The 19940-nt window shown below is 41.9% G+C and overlaps 1 protein-coding gene across 4 annotated transcripts; it reads right to left on the bottom strand.

Annotated features, from left to right (window-relative positions):
- Positions 1–514: 514 nt before the first annotated feature.
- Positions 515–19790, bottom strand: etv1 (ETS variant transcription factor 1). 4 transcript variants are annotated; one of them, XM_090216791.1, is made up of 14 exons: positions 18807–18905; positions 18317–18433; positions 17773–17863; positions 17396–17443; positions 16636–16701; positions 12730–12783; positions 7925–8054; positions 6805–6996; positions 6269–6516; positions 4304–4375; positions 4133–4201; positions 3811–3980; positions 2450–2551; positions 515–2278 (listed from the first exon to the last, which is right to left on the bottom strand). In XM_090216791.1, exons 2-14 carry the CDS (start codon positions 18359–18361, stop codon positions 2051–2053), a joined length of 1515 nt encoding a protein of 504 aa, XP_090072917.1. In that variant the 5' UTR covers positions 18362–18433; positions 18807–18905; the 3' UTR covers positions 515–2050. The 4 variants fall into 4 exon arrangements, with proteins under 4 accessions (XP_090072917.1, XP_021415961.3, XP_021415944.3 ...); XM_021560286.3 differs by lacking the exon at positions 16636–16701 and having other exon boundaries at positions 4304–4372; positions 18807–19790; XM_021560269.3 differs by lacking the exon at positions 16636–16701 and having other exon boundaries at positions 18807–19146.
- Between the last annotated feature and the right edge of the window lie 150 nt (positions 19791–19940).

Below are 19940 nucleotides of genomic sequence, written 5' to 3' on the forward strand. Positions count from 1 at the left end.
ACTCCAGCTTTTTAAGAGTAGGAATAAAAGACACCAACAATTGTCCAACATAAAAAAAATACTGCTTTAAATTAGACATTGATTTTTCTTTGTGTGCCACTTTTGGCTAAATGCTTTGCGGTAGAGAGTATCCCCACCAACCTGGAAATTGACGAGTTACTTTCTCCATTGCACTTCTCTACACCAACCCACACATGCTTGGTTGAACTGCTCTAATTGTGTTTATGCTTGTCAGTAAATCTACTGAGTAATGTGGTTTTGAAACCTTACAGAATATTTGTGTTTAAATGCAACATGAGGTTTTGTGGTAAAATTGGCTGTGGAAATTACGACAAAAATTATATTTTCTATTTCAATAGTTGCCATAGATAGCTCACCAAGATCCCATACTTCTATTACCTTTACAAATGTTTACTAGTTAAGACTTAAATAAATCAGAAAATATTGTATTCATGGTAAAAATATATATATATATATATATATATATTTTCATGGGTGACAATCACGTATATACCAGTTTTTCCAGCACTATTTATTACAGAATTATTGGCTATTGCTAATCCCATCCCAACCTGTTAACTTTTTACAGAACTTCATCGTGGTGACTTTTTTCATTTTTGAAGAATATAAAACAAAACATGTGAATAAACAAAACAATTAAACACAGAACGCAGAATTGCAGACGCCATTATTGTTAGACTATAAAATGACGGGCACGATTAGAAGCAGCAACCAATGTGCATTTACCTGATAACACATGGAAACCCTATTTCATATATAACATGGATCTTTATAATACTAGAAAATTCAAAATATTTCTGATACCTTTTTATTAAAATGCAACTCCTGTATGCAACATTTACATAATTTGTCTACAAACAACAACAAAAAAGGAAAAAGTTAGATATGATTTCATTTAGCATGTTTTTCTCTTTTTTGTACGGTATGCATTCCTCACATTACCTTTGATTTTAAAAAGGGGAAAGCAACATTGTGTAATGGGATTTAAAATGAACATTTGTTTTGTACATTTCCCACATTGTGGCCTTGAAATATCGGATAACTAGTGTTATGGCTGAACTGCTACACATCATTAACATAAAAACCATTTGCGTCATATAATGTAGGACAAATCAGAATGAAATGTTTCTTCTAAATATGTAATTCATTAAGTCGACTGCTGGTGTGATATACATTAAAATGCAGAGACTAAATAAAGGTACAGTCTCCGCTTCATTTGTCTTTTAAATACAGGTCATTTGCATTACATATAATAAAGTATGTTTAGGGTGAATTTGATTGCATCTGACGGGTTGGTGTCGAATTCCTACAGGTCTACACAGTCAATGTAGTTTTGAAAAGGAACCCAAAACTCAGTCATATCATGATGTACTGTTGGGCAGTCAGTATTGGCAAAGGGGCCCGTTTAAAACTGGCAGCAAGGCAGCATGTAGATGTCAACTAAGATTGGTATAATTACATTACTGTTTCAAGTATATAATTATGTCACTTCACCATAAAAGTATCTTAAAAGCATGTCATTACAATACATTGCATTATTCACTTAAATGAGTAAGAAAGTACACATGATGGAGATGAAAGGGCAATTGAACAAAAAGAGGACTGAGAGAAATAATTGAGGATGTTTCCTGTAACTGTCGAAAAGATCAGGATGATTTTTTTTTCTCCTTCAAGCTCTGAGGATTCACCTGCCTAGACTGCAGGAATATGTCCATATGTGACCTTTGGCCTTTGAGTCCTGTCTCATACGAATACGGCATGCTCGGGGGGGAATCCCTCCTTTAAAATCGACATAAACATCTGAAACAACCCAATTACATAGCTAGCCCCCCGCAGGTTCACACACTGTCAGTCAAGTCATAAAGTGCACTCTCTATCCTGCAGTACGGCTTGGAGGTCAACAAACATGTGAAGAAAAAAGGGTGGAGTTTGTGAGCGAGGGTGAGTCGGGGTCCTCTGAATGACAAAGTCTTTCCCCCCCCTGTTCGTAGTGACTGTGAAGTACATTGCAGTTCGGCGTCTTGGGGCGTTAATAAACGTAGCCCTCGCTGTACGGGTGTGGCGGGTTGCAGTAGGGCCCCGCCTCCTGCACGTAGGCCATGTTCTCGTCAAAGTGTGACAGCGGCACTGTGTCCTCCTCGTTGATCTGCCGCTCCATGTCCGTCTTCAGCACGGGCCGCTGATTGTCAGGGAAGGCCATGGAGAACAGAGCCTCGGGGTCGCACACAAATTTGTACACGTATCTCTCCCCTGCCACCTGGAGATAAGATAAGATTAGATAAGATAAAATGAGATTAACTTTATCGTCCCCAAAGGGACATTTGTCAGAGCACATGGTTGACTATGGAGAAGAAGGTATTACAGCTAATCACACGCAGAACCATCGTCATATGTCTCTTGTCAGGGTGCAGCCTTAGGCCTCTTTTACCTTCTGCATAATGCCTTTTTCGTAGTAATAGCGTAACGATCGGCTGAGTTTGTCGTAGTTCATAGCTGGTCGATTCTTCTGGATTCCCCATCGACGTGCAACCTTTGTTACACACATCCACGAACAGACAGACACACATAAACAAAGGGGAAATGGCCGCGGTGAAATGAATAGAACCAGAATGTCATAGAAAGATCACGTTCATTATGTTTGGTTGAGGATTAGTGGCTTCAGCCTTGTAACATATTCCTTGTGCATAATAAGAGGTGAGAACATAACACACCCCCTGTTACACAACTTCCCGGTAAGAATGGAATGACGTTGTCTAAATGTCAAAGCTTACTAATCCATATTTCCTAATAACAGCAATTAGAGTGGAACCAGACTCCACACCCCTTGACAGGGATGTGTTCATTAGGAACTTGTCACCCACCCAGTGGAGCAGGCAGCAGATGTTACAGCACCTGTCTACCAGACCACACAACCTCTCATCCTCCATTCTAAAACCCTACTCCCACTGTCTCTGTATACCACTCTCTCTCTCTCCCTGTCTCTCTCTCTCTCCCTGTCTCTCTCTCTCTAACCCTGTCTCTCTCTCTCTAACCCTGTCTCTCTCTCTCTAACCCTGTCTCTCTCTCTCTAACCCTGTCTCTCTCTCTCTAACCCTGTCTCTCTCTGACTCTCTCTCATCCCCTCTCTCGCTCTTTCTCTCTCTCTCTCTCTGCCTGGACCCAACACTAAAAACATTGCGCCCCCTTTCATGTCCTCATGCTCATTCATGTGTTACACCTGCCCGGGCCAAAGGCAAAATTTACGGCCACCCAAAGCCCAAAGTTAGCGCGTTTGGTCACCTGATGGTATGAATGGCCGCCCTGTTCGCTGCAGCTGGCTGGTCGCACTGAGTTGGGCCATGTGGGCCGATGCCAAGTTACACACCCCCCCAACACACACATACACACTCCACTAACCATTACCCAACCAACACACCGGACACTGACACTGACTGTGCCTCTCTGTCTGCGATGTGAGCCCAGACCTGTTCCATTTCAAAGGTCCGAACCGTCAACACCGTTTATATTTTTAGGAACAGGTTAATTGAAATATTTAGTAGGCCACTCTCCGGTTGACAGTGTGTTTGATTTGATCAGATTACATACTTTTAGCACGTGGTGAGGCAATAAAAAAAGAATGTCAGTACGGCACATTGCCTCGTTCAAAACGTTTCCTAACACATTATTCTGACCGTTTGAAGAGCAGATTTCACCTCAAACTCAAATCAATGATCAGAATAATCTGGTCACTGTTTCTTGAAGGGACTAAGATACTCTATGTGGAATATGATGAGACAGGCATGCTCTCACCTCCTCAGGCTCGATGAGTTTGAACTCCATGCCCCGGCCAGTCCAGGCGATAAAGTGAGAGTTGGACGGGTCGTCCAGGAGAGCCACCAGGAACTGCCAGAGCTGCAGTGAGCCTCGGCGCTGGTAGGTTGGACCTTCACGGTACAGACCTGACTCCTGCTTTATGTCACCTAGAGGGGGGATGGAGGAAGGAGGGGGATGGAGGGACGGTTGGGATGGTGGGAGGAGGTTGTCATTTCACATGTTTCAATGGCTTAAAATGTATTTGATTGAAATTACAAGTGAAAGCAGCAGTTTGTGTCTCAACTCTTGGACGTCTCACCTTCAACCTTTTCGGGGACCACGCAGGTGTCGTCGTAGAAATGTCTCGCGACTTTATCGAACATGCAACCTGAGAGACGAGACAGTGTTGAGAAATCGCATTAGGAAAACGGCAACTTGGACGGGATGAATAACCCAACCAACATGCATGTCTCCAAGTGTCATCCCTCACCTTCAGTCCTGCTGCTGTGAGCCAGATAGCCGTCTTGCCTCAGGTAGACAGAATGGCAGCTAGGCACTTCTGCTGGAGACAGGGGAGAATGGGTGTTAGAAGCCCTTAAGGGAGCATTAGGACAGTATCAGATATCTGAGAGCAGTCAGTTACTGCTCACTCACTGCCCCTGATAAAACAACATGTCTTCTAGCATCACACTGGAGCTCAGTCAACACCAAGCATACAATATGAAACTGGTACTGAACAGTGGTGTGTCTTAGTCTTGGCTAAGCTCAAGATAACCTATTAGCAGCGTTGGAGTAAATGAAGCATAACATGCCGGCCATGTTTTCTGCCTGTTCTGTTTCTTCAGCAGTGAAGCATGATGGCTGTGATGACTTTGTTTCACTGCCGACAATTTCACTGGTACTATTTACAACAGTATAATAGTGTATATGTCTGGCCCTCCTACCACATTACAGCTGCTGGGTACAATCAAAGGGCCGAAACAGTTACAAAGTGAATGGTCAATAAAATGACTAACCCCGTTCATTTGATTCATCAAAGTAATGGGCTTGTCGAGGAAATTACTGCTAATGAAATTACCAGGCTCCCCTCCCATCCTCTCGACAGACCTGGTCTAGTAACCAAGCTGCAGAATGACAGCTAATAAATTCACCAAAATGGTCAATCTGGGATACAAAACATGCTGGAAAAGGACCCCCCCCCCCTGTTCATCCATGCCGAAATGGAAACCTGTGTCAATGTTTGCAGGGTAATGTTCATTAGACACCAAACTGGAGACAACAGACTGAAATAAACCGTCCCGTGTGGCTCAGCTGGTAGAGCATGGCGCTTGCAACACCAGGGTTGTGGGTTCCATTCCATGGGGGAACAGTATGAAAATGTATGCACTTACTACTTACTGTAAGATGCTCTGGATAAGAGAGTCTGCTGAATAACTCAAATGTAAATAGTGAGGACTACCTGGATATAGAAACATTTGTTTTCTGTTGCAAATGTTTTCTGTTGCGCTCTCCTATGAACATGTCCCTGTTGAAAAGGGCTCATGTTACAGAGAGAAGGCCAACTCAAAGGGAGCTCAGTGCTGTTGATATTGAAATCTTTCTCTGCAGTGGATGCCACATTCCACCCTGACTGGGCACACTATTACACCACTCCACAGTAATCTCTCCTTGGCTCTATCTTATGAATGAAGCCAGCAGTCCAGTGCAGGTTCATTCATTCATGCCCCGGCGTGGCCTCAGGCCTCTGGGACCCGGGGGGGTTAGAACACTCCACCACCCCTTCTGCGGGGGCGGACTGTGACCAGGCACAAAGATTAGAGCACCACAGGAAATGGAGCCAGGCACAGACATCCAAACCAGAACCCCCTGCGCTAATAATGGGTTAATCCAATCAACAGGCCCATTCCTCAAATGGCAACTATCTGGTCTGATTAAAAAGAGGGTGGTTTGATGCTGTGGTGGGTCCAAATGCTCAAGTATTTGGTTATATTATTGAGTGAAAAGAGTGTCCTTTGGTTGAATTTCTCTAATGATGGACACTAAAATATATATATACAGTAGGATGCATTTTTCTATAGCTCTTACCCTAGTTATAGATTCAATGGTTGTAAAGATGGGGAGAGGTCCGGCCGTAATAAAGAGATGCTCTGCTTTTTTTGACACTCCACAAAGCGTATGTATTGATATGTAGGCTACGTGTGAAGTTTTTAAATGTGTGTAGTTCTGTCCTTGAGCGGTTCTTGTCTATTAACGTTCTCTATTATCTCATGTGTCATGTTCTGTGTGGACCCCAGGAAGAGGAGCCGCTGCTTTCGCAACAGCTAATGGGGATCTTAACAAAACACCAAATAAGATAATGACACCACAATATTAAATACAACATATTTTACTGTATCTCTATGACCACCCCCTCCTCCCCCCAAAAAATAAAGAGACACCCATCACGCCCACTCACCTGAGTCATAGGTGAAATCCCTGGGCTCCTGTTTGATCATCATGGAGGGGGGGTACGTGGGGGGAATGGGCGCCCCGACCATGGCAGGGTGCTCAAACAAGGGGTCGGGGTACTCCTGCTTGAAGCCTTGTGGGGGGAACAGGATGTTGGGCTCTGACATCTGTCTGTGGTACATGGGCCTTCCGTCCCGAGACATCGACGGTGGGGAGGGGAACGAGTGGCAGGGCTCCGACAGCTGACGTCGAAATCTGACAAAGGCAAAAATATTACATTTTCACACATTTTCATGATAACCGATTGAGACAGACGGACTGACATAAATACATGTTTATACCTAAAGCTTGACAATTTATACAACCCTTGTGTCTACTTAGAATGGTACATCTAGATTCTGGTAAAACTGTACTGAATGTACTAAAATGATCAAATAAACGTAAAATGTGCACTTGAAACTATGTCGATAATGTTTTGTTAGTGCCAGTTTAAAGATGATGTAGTGGTAGCCCACAGTATACAGTAGCTGTGTAGTACAGTACCTGTGGTCCATGGAGTAGGCGCTGTCCGGGAGGGGCTGGGAGGGCTGGAGGTGGGGGTACGTCCTGTCTGGTTTGGGGGTGGGGACTGTCGTGGGGGAGCCATGATGAAGGGGGGACACGGGGGTGCTGCAGGGGGGCGTCGCTGGGCTGGAGGGCTTCATGCCTGTTGGGTGTTTGTGCTGCTGGTAGGCACTGAGAGACACACGGGGTGGAGGGATCAGTCTGATGTTGTTTTTACATTATATCCAAGCATGCCATTTGACAGAAGTCATTGTAGTGTGGCCTAGTATTTGAACGCAATCCTTTTTCATATCCAATCGTCTTTTATGTTATAGTTATTGTCAAAATGACAGTTTTAAAACTATTTGGACAAAATTTTGAATTTGAAATTTTACACATTTTCCTTCTTTAAGAAAATATATATTTTAGCATATATGTTTATTGTTTCAAATACTTCTGTGTCGCCTCTTATAGAATACTTCTTCAAGATGACCCTTGACGTACATGGTACTGTAATATCGTAAGCATATATCACAATGCCATATATCACAAGTCAAATCAATTCAAGATTTAACGTAACTAGCCGACTCTTGTGCCATGGGTATATTGGTTCATTTGAAAAAGCAGTTCATTGAATTGAATTTGCACCTTAGGTAGGCAGTATAATATCCTAGATCTATTCCAAGTCAAGTGCATTCAACTTGAAACATTTAGCACAGCACCTGGCCTTTTGTTTCATAGGGAATGACTGCAATTAAGTAATGCAACATTGAAAACAGGGTGGGAAGCCAGAAGTACTGTAGTTTATCAAGCAATCATAATGAAGCAGTCATTATCCATCCAACAGTGTGGAGATATATTGGACAGCCTGTGGAGATGAAAAAAGACAGCACATAGTGTGTTTAATGTTTATCTTTAATCAAACCACATTTACCTGCAGAATCCTTGTGAGATGTCGCTACAGGTCAAATAAATACTACTTCAATATCCCACAGGATATTTTCCGAACCACCAGAACCTATGATGTTCATTTTTTGGGGTGTTAGTATATTTATTTGTATGCAATCTGGCTCTGTTGGTTCCAGATAGGGGAAAGTGACTGGTGCTGTGGCTTACCTACCTGATGTTGTACAGGCACTTCTCCCCATAGTGGAGCTTGAAGGGCCGCTCCTGGCCACAGGTGGAGCCCAGCTCGGAGCAGGGGCTGTGGGGCTCCTTCTTGATCTTCAGCTGCAGTCCGTGGAATGCCACTACGACATGTATGTGTGAGAGGGTTTGGGAATGGAGAGGAGACAGGTGGAAAGGTACATTAGATTGGTGATGTTGAAACATTTATTCAGTAACTAATTCATTATTTATCAGTACTCTATATGTCCAAATGTACAATAGTCATATCACCATGGAAAGTAAACCTATTTTGAAGGCCCTTCCACCACATATAAAATCCTTACTCAACACTTGGGTAATAGGTGTACATAAAAGCATATCCAGTACTTCATCCTACTCCACTGCTATCCCTAAGGACAGGGAATATCTATGCAGACTATTTCTAAGTCCAGAATTCCAGTCTTCATCACTCACTGTAACTCACTCTCTTCCTTCCTGAAATATGACAATCTCAAAGCAGGGCTAGACTCCACTAAATCCATATCACGTTTCAGCTAACTGCCAATACTGTCCAGACAACACTAACAAGGCCCATTGATCTGAGCCCACTCTCTGTACCTATGCCCAGTTTCCCACAGTGGCCTGTGCATTTAAGAAGCTGTTAAGAGCCAAATCAGTCCTGATCAACGTCCCATCATCTTGAGTCATGATCAACACTAATTAAATTGGCCACGCTGATGAAAACCCAGTCAGTCAGGATCAAGTCAGTCCTGGGTACCTGGAGAGCTACCGTGTCATCACTAATAAACACACAGGCTACGTACGTGCACGAACATGCACACGGGGTTGTACCAGGAACATCCACAACTACTGAGGAGAGTATACACCCAAAGTGCTTTACTTATGCAGAGAATAGGGCACAATCATTTCGTCGTTACAGTTGACAGGAAGAGGTTGGTCAATTTTCATGTTAAATTCCGCATCAGACACACTGCGACGTCAAAACAAAGTAGATAGCGATCATGAAGGGAAGTGAAAATCAATCAAACAAAAAAAAAAGACAAAAATTGCTTGTCTTTTCACCGGTTATTTAGAGCTACAACCATGCTCAAATGTCTACATGGGTGATTGCCAGCCCAGTGTATATTTTTCTTGAATGGGCCTTTTAAAACAAGTCCATTCCGGGGCTGATGACTGAGGAAGTAGTTTAGGGGTTGAGGAGCTGAGAGAAGCGGATGTTTTGAGTTTCTAACTGCTGACTGACAGCTTGGCCTGTGTGACAGTGTCACAGTCTCTCTGTGTGCAGGAGTCAATCTGTCAACACCCCATCTGACGCCTGGGTCCCAGGGGAATGATGCACGGGGCACGTTGTGGCAAAGCACAGGGGATGTTCACAGGTCTCGCTGGCCTCGGTGGGGCGCGACCTTTACGGGTCATCGATCGGAGGTCAAAGTGGTACTTCCTGAGGGGAGACCTTTGACGAGGTCGAACGGCGTCACAGGAGTCGCAGACCCAGAGGCTGCAGCCTTATCTGGCTAATTAAAGGCTTATGGCAAGAGGTACAATAAGTAACAGAGACTTATTGTTTACTGTTTTGTGATGTACATGTATTTATCAATGGACATACACTGAATAAAAATATAAACGCAGCATGTAAAGTGTTAGCCCCATGTTTCATGAGCTGAAATAAAAAATCCCAGAAATGTTCCATATGCACAAAAAGCTTATTTCTCTCAAATTCTGTTTACATCCCTGTTGGTGACAACTTCTCCTTTACCAAGATAATCCATCCACCTGGCAGGTGTGGCATATCAAGAAGCTGATTAAACAGCACGATTATTACATAAGTACACCTTGTGCTGGAGACAATAAAAGGCCACTTTAAAATGTGTAGTTTTGCCACACAACCAAATGCCTCAGATGTCTCAATTTTTGAGGGAGCATACAATTGGCATGCTGACTGCAGGAATGTCCACCAGAGCTGTTACCAGAGAATGTAATGTTCCTTTCTCTACCGTAAGCTGCTTCCAACGTCGTTTTAGAGAATTTGGCAGAAAGTCGAAACGGCCTCATAACCGCAGACCACATGTAACCACGCCAGCCCAGGACCTCCAAATCTGGCTTCTTCACCTGTGGGATCGTATGAGGGGGCTGGGGGTGCTGAGGAGTATTTATGTCTTTAATAAAGCCCTTTTGTGGGGAAAAACTCATTTTTATTGGCTGGGCCTGGCTCCTCAGTGGGTGGGCTTGGTTTCCAAGTGGGGCCTATGCCCTCCAAGGCTGACCCATGGCTGCACCCCTGCCCAGTTATGTGAAATCCATAGATTTAGGGTCTAATGAATTTATTTAAATTGACTGATTTCTTTATTCCTTTCCTGTTACTCAGTAAAATCTTTGAAATTGTTACATGTTGCGTTTATATTTTTGTTCACTATAATTATGGTTTATGAAATTATGTTTTTGTTATACAACAAAGTATGTTAATATGCAAATTAACTGAATGAACTACAATGTTAAGAACAGCTCATGCGCTCTAAGAGAGGCACCTAAAATAGAGATGGAAATGTCACAATAGATTTATCAGTAGGGTGCCAAATGTACACCAATCAATATGGAAGACATCACCTGTAACGAGAACAGATCAACCTTTTTAGAATGTCAGGTCCATAAATGTTAAATTGCTGTGATTATCTACAGATTGATTTGTCTAAATGACTGTGTTTCATAAGAACAAGCATTTACGACAGTTAATGACATCATTTTGAATGGATTTCATTTGAATTTCTCAAATATTCTGTCAACTTCTTTGGCTGGTTTTCTGTACAAAATGAACATGCGTTATGCTTGCCCACATTATTAGCATTTCAATATTTTGATAACAAATTACTATTGTTTGTTTGGCCCTATTCCCTATTTAGAAACCAAAGCATACATTTGGTTCAAAACAACATTTTGATCATTGATTTTTATAAATACAGATTTTAGATTATTTATCTTCTGTCTCTGACTTTAAACTTTGCAGTGCACAAAGTAAGTGCACACAATCTATTTCACTGATTATTTTGGTTCCCTTATTTAAATCATATTTGAAATACCTCCCAACCAGCTATGCCGTTCACAGTGAATTTTCTCAATACAGCCACTACATTAGCTGCAAGCTAATAAATGTAATTTTGGTGCCAATCATTCCAAATTACCACAAAACGCGTTGGGTTACAAACTGTGTATTTTGGCATTTACAGTGAAGTCTACTTTTGGCAGATATTTCTCCAGTCCATTCATAAAATAGCAACAGGGGGGGGGGGGGGGGGGGGAATCAATTTTCACAAACTAAGTGCTTGCCATTACTGTTAATGTTAGTAGCTTATCTGCTGATTATGTGGTCTCATTTTACACCACCTACAGTACTTCTTCATACCCTGCTAAGTTATGCTAATGAGAGCATGGAAACCACTAACATTGAAGGTATTAGACAAAGAAAATGTCTCCTCCATGTGCAAAGCCTTACGATTCAGTGTCTGGTAGTTTCCCTTTCAAATTTGATGTTAAGTATGGTTGATGGACATGCAAAAATTGTCCACAAGTGAGGTGATAAAGTGAGGACATGAATGCTTCTCTATGAAGCGCAAAAAGAAATGTAAAAAATATCAGCTTATATCAACAGTGTTCTCAAAGTCTATTGTCACGTTTCCACCTGTTCTCAATGTATATTTCTTCATACTGTAAGACTGAATGGACTGCACATGTCATACACCTCGTTTTACCTCTATTGACCTCTAAACAATCCCACCATCCTCTCTCACTCTCTCCTTGGTGAAACCCATATTGGAGTGCTGCAGGCTGGGATGGCTGCTCGAGAGCCCAACCACGGTGCCCTCGCCCTCCCTCCCACCATCTGTTTGTGCCTCTCCAGTCTGCTCCGGCATGCCAACAGGACGTTTCCTATGGTCGGCAGTCTCCTACTACAATGGACACGGTGGGCCCTGGATGGCTTTGAAGGACATGGGGACCTCAAGACCTTATGGATGTTACTGTGCAACCATTTTGGATCCTATAGTGGATATGTACCATAATGTACGTCTATGGAGCTCAGAGAAACTGGTAGGAGGTTCCTCAAAGCCAAACAGTTCCTTGAGACAAATGTAGAAATAAAAGTATTGAAATGAATAAAATATTCTGAGGTGAATATCAAACATGTGAGTGATAAAGGGGGGTAATGGTCATTACAGACACAGTTTCCTGCTTTCTCACTGTTGCACAGGCATTTTGGCTCATCTAAAAGACATGTGCTAGCACTGGATCCCACTGAGCTCCACTCACTCCACTTCTGTCTCCACGTTGGCTGACTTCCTTCATAACCCCACTGTGCCAACAACAGCCTCGTCTCCACTCACTTTAAATGCTCATTGTACTGTGCCACCAAGTGCATTATAATGTATAGCACATTTATGTCAAGATATATTGGATTTCTTCCAGTATAACCCCCACAACACATACTGACAGTTACAGAGGATAAAATCCTTGAGTTTGAGATGATTATATCATTTATATAAATAAAACACTATTTGATTATTACCACTCATTGCAAACGACTCAAAATATGTGGATGTTTTCCTACATAAATAAACCCCAGTGCTATAATATCATAGCTACCTATTCTACCCCCTCTCTTCTGCCCCTGTCTGCCAACCCGCAAGACTAGCTCTCTGGAGAGCACATGTGAGAGTGAAGGTGGGGATACTGAGAGACATGGAAAAATACACACACACAAGTGCAAACACACACACACACAATAACATTGTGGCATCATATACTCACAGTTTTCAGTCTGGAAGTCTGGGACAAACTGCTCGTCATTGTCGGGAACTTGAGCTAGAGAAAGAAGCAGAGAGAGGAGAGGAAAAGGTGATTTTCATGCCGCTGGACAACACCAGACTCATGATATCCAGTCTAACCATCGCAATCCTTTCCTTTGGCGAAAAGCCCCTAAAGACATAAAAAAAATCCCTTTATGGACAATTATCTATTCATGAACAAAGCAATGTAACCGCAGAATCCTCCCAATGTTTATCCAAGGTATAACGCACCGATGGACAAACAGAGAAGCTAAAAGTTCAAATAACGGTCTCTAGGGAGAAAGAATATTGTTTTTCCCCTCTTTCTCTTGATTACACATGTCCTGAGGTTGTCTAGTCCGTTTTTTGATGATGCTGTAGCTTCAGGAGTTTGCTATCTCCACGCTGATAGCAATAACACCCATTGTTAACAGTAGCTAATTGGGTTCTTCCTCACTGCTGAATCCACCTGTACCTGCCGAGTCAGCTCTGCTCCAATCCAGAGTGTTTCACCTATCATTCACACTCCTGTGCTTTGGGCTAATGCTAAGACCATGAAGGCTCGGCACAGGGTCCAATTAGGCATGTACATATTTATATCACACATATTTGTACTTTTTAGGTCCCTGAAGTTTGACGAGTTTGGAGAATTGTGGCAAACGGCAATATTAGAAATCTAAATGTGTCATTAGCACGTCTATTTTTACGCACAAAGAGGTGGATTCTCATTATCACTGAATCAGTATCATGTCGAGGCAGGTCTGTGTCACATGATCAAGTTGTTCTGTATTTTCCCTTTCAAAAGGATCTGTTCACTTTTCAAAACGAGAGAAAACAAACAATCCAAGAAAATAGAAAAAGTCCTATTTTGTCACAATATAAGTTCTGTAACAACAAGTGAAAAACTATTAGGTCAAGCCTTGTGTGAGCTAATGTTTCTCCGTAAAACAATTGTCAATAAAGTACACTGTTCTGATACACACATGGAAAGATGAATTGTATTGTATGGTGCAATACTGTATTGTATGGTGCAATACTGTATAGTGATAAAGATCAACAGAACAGCAACTGAAGTATAATTGTAAAACCCTGTGCACCTGCTGACTTCAACTCTTTGTGCCAGCCAAGCCCCCTCTTGTAGAGGGTGTGTGGTATGCACTGTGATTTCTGCATCAATATGGCCATTGTAAGAACGTGAACCGTTTCATACAAAGCACCTTTTAGTGCAAAATAATGTCACACCTTGCCACTATAAATAATTACAGACCAGAACTTTCTCTCAATTCAAAATACTGGCTCCGCCACAAGACCATGACTGGCAAACATTCACCCAGTGCAAGCCGGACCACTCAAAGAAAAAACAACAACGTCTCGACCACAACCGTGTACAACTTCTATCTGCCTCAAGTTTGCGAGCACTGTGTAACACACGCGCACTGCAGACATCACAAAGTCGCAAGGTTCAAAGCGAGAGGGGAAGAAGGATGGCAACGGACAGGCGGAAACGAAAGGAGAGCGGGACAAAGTGATGTTGCAGCCAGGAGCTGCAGCAGGATGTATGAGTCACTGGACCCAGTCTGTGAATGGGCCAGCTGATCCCTGCAACAATTCCTGGGGAGAGCACCAAAACTGGAACTCTGCCGCCATTCACAAAAAGAGAGAGAGAAAAGAAGAGAGAAAAGAAGAGAGAAAAGAAAAACAGCAAAGCCTCATACACAGGCCCTGAGCAGTAGTGGCACATCCATTGTCTTTTCCTCAACCCGTTCTTTTCATCTCAGCCCTGTTGTTGGCGCGATAGCTAGATTTGTTTGAAACCCAACACCATCATGGTCCCTGTACCTACAAGTGCTGTGTGTCTGATGGTGTTTGGTTTCAAACAAATCTAGCTAGCGCGCCAACAGGGCTGAGATGAAAAGAACGGGTTGAGGAAAAGATTTACCGTCTCCTTTTAAAACTTTCAATTCAATAGGCCAGACTACGTCAACTCTCCTTTTCATATTTGTGTCAACATTTTATTCTAAAAAAATTACAGTATCCTAAAATTGTGGCAACCTCAGCAAATAGATCTCAAAGTGAAATTGATACTTGAAGAACTCCCAAAAAGAGAGAGAAAAAAGCCTTGGCCAAAATGGCCAGGTTAAGAACCCTTCAACCTCTCGGTTTGTGATGACGGAAATTCAGTCTGTCTCCCATAATTCCTCCTCTTATTTCCAATTACCTGAATGAATAAATCTTTGAAATAGGTAGCTAGGTATTCCTTTTTATCTTAATGGACAGGAAGTAATTTATTAAATCTACTTCAATCTTGAAACGTACATCACATTGATCCATGACATGCAGAACTGTACTCCTTACAGTAATATCTATATCAGGAACCAAGGCCTTTTTCCCCCACTTAAATACTAAAATATTAAAACGACATCTTACTCTTTTACAAGCCCTGCGGTATATACTTCATAATCTAACTGGCAGAGAGTAGCTGGTAAAGTATTCCAATATCTATTTCAAAGCATACTTTTCATTTTTAAAACCCCTAAATTACACTGCAAGCATTTTTAAATGTATTAAAGAATAGATGAATCTCATCAATGATTAAGTTGCCTATCCACCTGTGCAAAGCGGGGAGAAATATGTTTCTACCTCCGTGGAAAATGTAATAAGATAACCGAGAAGAAAAAAAAAGACCAGAAAAACATTACAGTTGATTGAGTATAATAAAAATGTATATTATTGGTTAACGATCTGCTGTATACTTTAGACCTTAACATTACGACTAGAATCATCTGCCAGTAGAGACTAAGGCCTACTGGATCAAGGAACAGGTTGTCTTGTTCAATACTAATGTAACAGTAGAGCTGAAGATCTAAACAATTTACCAGAAGTATACATTTTTCTATTTGAATTTGAAATATCTGGTCTGAATATAAAACATCAAAAGTTCAATCTGTCATCAAACGTCGATTCCCCCTCAAAGCTTGAGAGACCAAAGGGCAAAAGTCCTGACACTGACATAGATTGAACCACAAAAGAATGATGGCATTATTTATACCAAATGTAGCCTAATTCTAATCCAAACAATATTTCTATGAAATAGTTAGCTGACAAGATGTTGTCATGTTTTTGTCTTCCATAATGCAGTCCACATAAATCAATGATGTGTAGTGCATTTAAGGAGACAAATAAATATGCAGTGCATTGAGAAGGATGTCCCACATACAGAGATCAACGCTGTTATACTATGTGTAGAAAGGGAACTCATGGTACATTTACAATACGAGTTAAGGTGATGGGACCAAATTATACAGCACACAATGTCGTGGGCTTGTTTTGGTCCCTAAGCAAGAGGCAAGTACAAACTTCACGCATGCATACCATCATATCGACAAGGGAAATGATAATGATTAAAAAGTAATGTAGAGGACTTTTATAGAAGCCACAAAGAACTCGCACGTTGAATCCACATCCTACTTCATATTTACACCACTATTTACTCAGAGTCTGAACCTTTCTGATTTCAAGTTTTAAAACCTAATGCCAATAACATAGATTGGACATACTGCATATTTTAATTTACAGGTAACTCTAAAGGTAATCAAAGCAATAGTAACATCCAAAATGTACCAACAAAAGTTCAAGAATAAAAGGCCATGTTTTTCTATTAACGCACACTGCAGCTTATTGGCAATCAATTGTAAGGAATAAACATTGCAAACTTTTCTTTGCATGTCCCATGCAAAGAAAAGCATTTTCAACATGTAAATGACATTCAAGAGAAGATCAAATGTAGATACAAGCAGCAGACTAACACGTTTACATACTAAGACATGCACAAACACAGGCATCTCACGAAAATGGTACAGGCACAATATGATCAATATTCTTTACTGACCAAAAATTCTGTGCTGCAAACAGGGTGGAAAGAAGACACCCGCGCTTAAATCCTGAAGCATCACGTCTGAGTTATACCACACAGAGCAAGTCTTGCCATTAGAAAAAAAAAATTAAATAAACAAAACAAAAAAATGAACTCTCAAACCCCAAAAAAATCTCAGTTGCTGATCACAGACCAACTGATTTTTCTAAGTCAAAAGTAAATCCGTTCTTTTTCTTCCAAAGAGAAAAAGAAAAACGGAAAAGACAGCCGATACTACAGCTATGGAGGATGATCTTTAGAGAGATGCGCCGAGAGGAAAAGAAAGGGATTGAGTGAGGGAGTGTGAGAGAGAGAGAGAGAGAGAGAGAGAGAGAGAGAGAGAGAGCGAGAGAGAGAGAGTGAGGAGATGGTAGACGACCGGTGGAGTTGGTGCCGGTGGTGGCGGCTCGTGTGCGTTTAGCTCTTGCCAAAAGCAGAAGAGACAGTGAGCAGCGGACAGCTTTCTCCTGGTAATTTGTGATGACACAGAGTAGAGCCTCCTCAGTCTCCCTCAAGACCACGCTCATCACAGTCTCTCATGTATGCATGACACACAAGGTGCCTCTTCCACACAAGCTTTAATTGGACTGCACGTTGGTAGGAATGGAACTTGGGGCCGATTTTTTTGTCTACATCTCTACCTTTCCCTTTCCTTCTCTCCAATTCTCTTACTCTGTCTTTTAAACCAAGTGAGCTTGTTGAGCTTCGACACTACAGTAAACGGGTAAACACTTACCTTCCGCCAGCCAGGTCTCTTGCAGTTGACTGAGGTCCTGGAAGAGTTCTATGAGAATAAAACAATGGAGGACAATCATGGAGGGGAAGAAAAAAACAGGACAAAAAAGCTTCAGAAACAATTCCCTCCACTATGACAGGCTGATAGGCTTAGAGTGCCATTGGAGGCTTGGCTAGATGATTCAGAGGCACGTGTGTAACTAATAACAACTCAGTTTGGGTCTGTAGCCACTGAAAGACGCTACTCGCAATCTTCACAGGTGAAAGTGTTGTAATTGAGATTTTACTTAAGAGTGCAGGTGGCCACAAACCAATTGAATTTTGTTAAATGTTAAGAAGCCGTGAAATTAACCTTTTCGTCCCCTCTGCTCTACCTACCTTCAGTGTCCAGGGCCAGGTCAGAGTTAATGAATTTTATTTTTCTGTCATTTGCTGGTCTCTCGCTGTAAGACGTCTTCCCTTGTGGCCTCTAAAAGGGAGGAAAGAAATCAATGTTTCCCACTGGAGTGATTCTGTTGTGTACTAGCACACTTACACAGATGACAGCTGAGAGGGCAATAGATGTCCATCAATCACACAGCTCACACACTTTTAAACTTGACCCTGTCCCTTTTCTTTACCTATAACTACAGAGGAAATGCAACACTTTAGTGATTACTAGTAATAACGTTATTACAATATTTCTTAGAATATATAACATCATGTATTACACAGTAATAGTTCAAATATTATGCTATCCTTACATACATCTTGCACATGGAGGTGGCTGAGCGACCAACTGAGTGACCAGCTTGCAGGTTTTACAGCAACTTAATAACACAATAATGAATAACAATGTCATGATATCTAAATGCTGTTTTATTTGTTATTTGGTCTTGGATTATACGTTAAAAAAAAATTAAAAAACTTGTCTCTCACTCACATTGGATTTAATATAAGGCACTTGTTGGTCTTGAATCCCATCCATTCTGCAACGCTAATGCTCTACTTTAATTGATAAGCAATTAGCCAGAATTGTCCGCAGATGTGCCGTCAGACCCTATATCAAGATGGATTGGGGGAAGAATAAAATGAATGGACCGTCTAAACCTACCGAGGTAGTCGACCTGAAACAGTTTCATTCATAAAGGTACAAACACCTCCGCAGTAAACTTGCACTACGATTATCCCACTACAAACGTAAATAATTGATATATTAGCTGCATAGCTCACAATGACTTGTGTTTACTCACCTTTGTAAAGAGGTAGGCTATGCATAAGGTTGTTGACAAACGGTCCACTTCTAGCTATAGGCTGTGCCAAGGTTGGCGATACATTTTGAGAACAACCACCTAACGTGACCAAAAGCTCTATATAATATTCCAAGGGAAAGGTAAACACAAAATAGAAAACAAAAGAACAGGGACACTTACCTAATTAACATGCGCCGCATTCATTCACGGGTTTCTGCCTGTATTTAGTAAGAAACAGAAGTCAGCGACGTGAAGCCCGCTGCTGAATCTGCCGGCTGAAGCTTGCGCACACTCTGCTCTAGTGTTGCTTTCGCGCGGCTTGGCTTCGCCTCCTGGGGCCTCCCGTGGAAAAAGAAGGCTCTCCGTTTCCTATTGGTTGTCAATGTCTTTCACTGGATCCGATTTCCACCCTTCAATCAGGCACAGTTTTAATCATGTGTGTTTAACTTCTAAAGAGAACAACTTGTGAAGAACAGCGTCAGAACTGTGCGCATGTCTCTCTCTCTCTCTGTGTGTGTGTGTGTGTGTGTTTGCGTGTGCATGTCATGTTGGTTTAAACTTTTATCACTTTGCACAATGTTTCTCAAAAATTGGGCTCTTAAAAAGCCACTTATTATACTTTTACTTTATGCTACATTTGAAAGAAGGAAATAGCTTACCTGTGTACAGAACCTGTTTTGTTTGAGAGCACGTTTCTCAGAGCACGTTCTTGATCAAACACACACAGTCACATACACGTACAGTCGCATACACACACGGTCACATACACCCCCAGTCACATACACACACACACCTTATGTTCTTCTATTTTCCCTAACTCTAAACCTAAACCTTACTCCTAACTCTAAACCTAAACCTTACTCCTAACTCTAAGCCTAAACCCTTGCCCTAACCCCAAACTTAAAATAGCCTTTGTCCTCATTTGGACATGGGAAATGTCCCCACAATTTTTTTTTTACTATCTTTGTGATTTTAGGTCCCCACGAGGATAGAATAACCGACACACACACCCACACCCTAAATCTAATTCTAACCTTAACCCTAAACCCCCTAGAAATAGCATTTGACCTTTTGGGGACTAACAAAATGTCCCCAGTTGGTCAAATTTTTGTCCCCACAAGTATAGTTAAACACACACAATCGCTCACACAAACACATGCTCCCTCTGTCCTTTCTCATTCAGAGGTAACACACACGGACGTGAGCACACACACTTTGTGACCATGGAAACAGCGTTTTGAAGTGGTTCCAGAGGGACTTGCTAAAGCTGCAGCTCTCCCCTAATGTAAGGGATACATTGTTGTGTGCCTCAGA

The sequence above is a fragment of the Oncorhynchus mykiss genome, chromosome 2, assembly GCF_057628025.1.
Source record: "Oncorhynchus mykiss isolate SJ-2025 chromosome 2, ASM5762802v1, whole genome shotgun sequence".
Taxonomy (NCBI): domain Eukaryota; kingdom Metazoa; phylum Chordata; class Actinopteri; order Salmoniformes; family Salmonidae; genus Oncorhynchus; species Oncorhynchus mykiss.